The sequence below is a fragment of the Mauremys mutica genome, chromosome 4 (assembly GCF_020497125.1).
Source record: "Mauremys mutica isolate MM-2020 ecotype Southern chromosome 4, ASM2049712v1, whole genome shotgun sequence".
NCBI lineage: Eukaryota > Metazoa > Chordata > Testudines > Geoemydidae > Mauremys > Mauremys mutica.
The window spans coordinates 139,573,499-139,578,661 of NC_059075.1; the positions used below are offsets into that span (position 1 = coordinate 139,573,499).

General features: G+C 41.3%; 1 protein-coding gene across 1 annotated transcript; it reads left to right on the top strand.

Annotated features, from left to right (window-relative positions):
* Positions 1-394: 394 nt before the first annotated feature.
* On the top strand, positions 395-4,712 carry LOC123368098 (interleukin-20-like). Its single transcript, XM_045012594.1, has 5 exons — positions 395-553; positions 1,360-1,425; positions 3,784-3,936; positions 4,414-4,488; positions 4,595-4,712. The coding sequence occupies exons 1-5, from the start codon at positions 395-397 to the stop codon at positions 4,670-4,672; spliced, it is 531 nt and encodes a 176-aa protein (XP_044868529.1). The 3' UTR covers positions 4,673-4,712.
* The last annotated feature ends 451 nt before the right edge of the window (positions 4,713-5,163 follow it).

The following is a 5,163-nucleotide window of genomic DNA, read 5'->3' on the forward strand; positions in this document are numbered from 1 at the left end:
TTTCCTTTCCTGTCCACCAAATATATATTTTTCATGTAGATACTGAAAAAATGTGAAAACTGGAAGTGTTCACGTGAATATGCCTTCGTGAGGACTAATGGCTTGGCTAACTGTTTTTAGGGGAGTAGATTTTAAAATTAAAAACCACTCCTAAGCAAGCTCCTGTTCAGATATTATGCTGAAGGGGGATCAGGGATGCAATCCTGTCCCATAGATGCCAATGGGAGTTTTGCTGTTGACTTGGGGGGTGAGAAGGGCAGGAGTTCACCCTAGTACAAAACCCTGAGTCGCAGAATATATTTTTTAAATTGTGTAGATGAAGGATAATGAAGAAATATTTTCTCCCCATTGATCAGCTATCCCAGCCAGCCAAAGTTTCTTATTCTGCAGCAATATGAAGATCTCCTGCCTTTCCCTCTGCCTCCTTTCTACAATGTGCTGGTTGTATTTGGCACCAACAACTGGGAACAAAATCTTCCAGTTTGGACCTTGCATGATTTCAATGAATATTAATGAAATTAGAGCCAGCTTCACAGCGATCAAAGCTACCATTGTAAGTATTGCCTCGTGCGCTGTAGCTGTAGAAAGGCCTGGGCACTTATGGTTTGACCAAACAATATCTCTTTGGAATCAGTTATCTGGGGACTGGGTGGCTCAGGAGATTGCAATATGGAGCTTTAGTAGTGACTCGGGGACAGATTCTTCCTTGCTCCATACCTTGTGCAGTCATTTACATCACCATGTGAGTGCAAAGTGGGTGTATAATGCTACCATTCAGCTGTGTTAGCATTTTACACTGGTATAAATGCCAACACGAGGTGCAGGGTAATGGAGAATCAGGCCCCCAAAGTTGTCACCATCTGATGTCTCTTAAGTGACCTATTTGTGAAATGAGTTTTGGTGGTTCTCAGTTCAGTTCCTTGTGAGTTTAAAAAAACAAAAGCAGCCACACACCACAGACAAGAACAAAACGACGAAGTGGGTATTCACCTACGAAAGCTCATGCTCCAAAACATCTGTTAGTCTATAAGGTGCCACAGGATTCTTTACTGCTTTTAAAGAACAAAACAGTTCATTGGGCAGTCTCAGCAAAGTGGCCAAGGACAGAACGAGCCTTGGAGGCTGAACTCTTCCTCTCCCCACTGGTCCCTCCAAGTCAGGGATGAGATATGTGGATGAGCATGCTGAACCTGAGTTTCAAGCAGATTTTGCCCTCCAGAGATCATCAATCACCAACATGTAATTCACTTTCAGTTTTTAAGAAGAAAAGCTCTGTTTATATGCTGTATGCATTAGCTGTCTAAACATCCTGGTAGCTAATATGCATTAACATCACTGTATTTTTCTCTTTCTGTTTAGCAAGCCAAAGACGCCGTTCGAACCATAAGCATTTTGTCATACCCATACTCTCTACACAATTTCACTGTAGGTATCATTATTGCCTTTGCTGAATTTATCCTTTATAGCTAATTTTAAGTGGGCCATTTCTCAAGGCTGACTGTAAAATTCCACAAAGGTGTGCATTAGTGCTGATTGAAAGGTTCCAAGGGAACATCTTTCCACCAGAAAATAGTGTTTTGTCAACTCAGACATTTTCCATGGGAATGTGTTGATTTCAACAACATTTGGTTTAGAAAAAGAAAAATTAAAACAAAGTGACCTTTTCGGAACAGAATATTTTGATTTCTGTTTGTTTGTTTCAGAATGTATTTTTATTTCAAAATTTATATTATTTTATGTTATAAAATATTTTAAAATAGAAAAGCTGAAATTGAAATGAAACATTTTGATTTTATCAAAGTGAAACATTTTGATTGACCTGAAACAGTTTTTTAAATTTTGTTTCACAAGAAATTTAGAAATTGAACATTTTGTTTTGATTCAGAATGAAAACAAATGTCAAAATAGCAGACTTTACCCTGAAGCAGAAATTCTGGTTTCCATGCAGCTGTAGTATGAATACATGTACAGTACATAGCTAAGTGGACTAATATGGGCTGGTTACATAAATTAAGAGAGCTGACTCCTTGCTTCTGTAGCCAGCTCTTTTGAAAACAAGATTTCATGTTGATAATATTGGATAATGAACAGGGGAAAAAACATTTTGCTCAGTATATTACTGTAGTTGTATCTCTTTGGGTGTGATTCTCTTCAGCTCCCACAAGTGAAAGAGCCTCAGGCTAGATCAGCCTTTGGGATGGGAAGCTACTCAGAGGTGCTTCAGGAAGGTGTTGGTGCTGATAATTTAGTAGGTAGCCTCAGATGTATTAGAAGGTGTTGTACAGCTGGACGTATCATCTTTTGGAAGAGACACGTAGACAAGTTCTTGGCTGCTTGTTGATATTAAAATCCTATAGAACTTTTCCTAATAGGTACGGATGATAACCCTGGCAACTTGATCATATGGCAACTTGAGTAATAACCTTCTTCACATCAACATTTCCCTACCAATTTCAGTTGTATTCGTCACGTGTATTCTTCACTTGCTGGGAGATTTGAAAGTTTGTTTGTGTGTTTCCCAAGCTCCAGGCACATTGCAGCAATGAAGGGATGTATTTTCAAAAGGGCTCAGCACCCAACAGCTCTCGCTGTTCACTATTGAAAGTCAGGCAACTTGTTTAGGTGCCTTAATGGGTCCTTGTCACAGGGTGGCTATGTCCCATCACACCATCCCCCATGAATGAAGTCAGTCCAGTTCCCTTGTGCCAGGACAGGTGATCCCATTGGCCAATTAGGAGGGCAAGGCAGCACCTGGGGGCTATAAAAGACTAGGGCAAATCAGAGACAGGGAGACCCAATAAGTAAGAGAGACCTGCTGAATCAGAGCTGCCTCAGTGGGAGTCAGGGGGCAGGTGAGGTCTGCTACAGACACTGTATGCTTAGGAGCTGGGAGAAAGCTGAAGGCAGGAGACAGCAAGAGGCATTTGCAGGTTGGTGTCCCCAAGCCAGAGAGGCAGGACTGGAGGAGGCTGAAGGCAGGAGGAACAACAGAGGGAGTTACCTGCTGGCTCTGAGCCAAAACCAAGGAAAGAAGGTAGGGGAGCAGTGGAGGAGCTTACCTGCTGATGTCTCCAGGATCATAGAGCTGGACCCAGAAGAGCCATGAGAGGGCTGGGGGAATGAGGGATGCTCCCCTGGTAAAGACGATCTCCCAGCTGAGAGGCTGTGAAGGCTCCCACTGGGAAGAGTAGAAGTTACACTCCAACAGGAAGGGTTGGGGTGGCTGTCCTGGTACAAGGACAGAGGAGGACGGCTGAAGAGTCTGGTCATGGTCAAAGGTGCTGGTGTGTGATATGTGGGGCATCATGAGACAAGATGTCCGGTGATCTTAATGACTGTTTGCACTGGGGTGAGAAATGAACTACATGTGTTTGGGACTTTTGTTTGGATGGTGTTCCCAATGTCTGATTATAAACCAGCCCTGAGGAGGGTACATTTGTGTCAAGAGAGCTTGCATAGAGTTACTGAAGACTCTGAAGGAGAAACTGAGGCAGGCGTGACTATCATGCTGTGGCCTGCCGCAGGAGAGTCACTCCAGGTAGGGGCTGCCCTAGGACAGTCCTCTTGGGAGCTGAGTTCTTTTGAAAATCTATCCCAAATCCATTGTAAACATTGTAGCAAAATGTATCAAACAGAATTTTTTAAAAAAGTATCCATTCAACTGCCATGTTTAGCACCAAAGATAGATGCATTTTAGTGATGGGTGAAGTGGTCACTGATTATAGGTTTTTTTAATAGCACTTTCTAAAGCACTTAAAAAGAAAAGATACTATTTCTCTTAAGCCTGCAGATAGATGTTGCATCATCCATCACCTGTTAAGATTCTACGTGGACAAGGTCTTCAAACACTGTGAGACTGAGGATTCTCATGTCAACCGGAAAATCAGCAGCATAGCCAATTCTTTCCTCAGCATCAAGAAGAAATTCAGACAATGTGTATGTCAGGTTTCAATAAATCCTGGTTATCTCTAAAATGTATGTTAAATCCATTAACATGAGGGATATGAACAAACGTGGTATAGATTAAATAAATCATCCAGAACATTTCCTGAGGTTCCAAAAAGTTTGCTTAAAAGAGAGAGTTCATACCGCTAAGGGCTTCAACAAGGAACAGAAGCATCAAAACACCATGAAAAGAATTGTTCACGTGTACTCATCACTGTGAATCTTTGAGATTTACCCTTGCACCACATAGCTCCTATTTGAATCTGCAAAATAGTATTTAATTGGGATCTTGAGCTAGCCCTCGCTATGGGGCGAATTTCATCCTTAGGTGAGGCAGTCTGATTTAAGGGAATGACGTATTTTGCACAGTTTAGCAAGAGCTAGCCTATAAAAGAGTCTCCATATTAATCAGAAAGCCACAGCTTGTTAAAAGAGAAAAGCCTAATGAATTTGCTTTTATTTTTCTAGAATGAACAAAACGTGTGTGACTGTGGAGAGGAAGCAATAGAGAAATATAAACAAATTCTCACCAATTATGGGCAGGTAAATTGATGAGACTTTATCCGCTAATGCAAAGACTCAGGTTCCTTTTCGCTATTTTCAAATTGCCGTCATTATTTACCAAATATTTCTTTCAATCTGCTTCCAGCTGAACACTGCTTCTGCAGCAATGAAATCCCTTGGGGAGCTGGATATCCTACTAGACTGGATGGAGAAGGCTCATTAGAGAACAGACTACAGTAACCAACATGCTATTTTTAAAGGTCCTTTACAGTTGTTCAGCTGCCATGGTGATGAGTGGGGAATAAGGTCTAAATCCAACTTTTTTGGAGGGTCTTCTGTTGACTTGAATTGGCAATTTAAATGTTTAGACATCATCTTGCATAAAGAATGAGTTATTTCAAGCTCACGTGTGGTTTTTCAAATCACAGCATTAATATTCCTGATAAGCCTTGAAAGACTTTCTCTGCTATTAAGGGTAGTTTTTTTTAATTATTCTTTTTAGTTGTGGTTAGATGAGTCTCTTGTAGCAATGTAATGAAATTATTGTTTCGACTGTGCGCTCTTTGGGACAGGGACTGTATCTTCATCTGTGTTTGGAAAGCACACAGCACACCTTAGGAGCTACTTCAATCTAGATATTAGTCAAGAAGGATGCTTACAACCCTAGGGCTCAGTCTTACAAGACCCCCTCAGGTAGTGAACTCCCACTGGAGC

What these genes read in the sequence shown, in the direction of transcription:
- LOC123368098 (XM_045012594.1), top strand. Translation starts at nt 395, where the DNA reads ATGAAGATCTCCTGCCTTTCCCTCTGCCTCCTTTCTACAATGTGCTGG. An exon ending in CAGCGATCAAAGCTACCATT is followed by an intron (nt 554 to 1,359) that starts GTAAGTATTGCC and finishes CTTTCTGTTTAG; the next exon opens with CAAGCCAAAGACGCCGTTCG. An exon ending in TTCTCACCAATTATGGGCAG is followed by an intron (nt 4,489 to 4,594) that starts GTAAATTGATGA and finishes ATCTGCTTCCAG; the next exon opens with CTGAACACTGCTTCTGCAGC.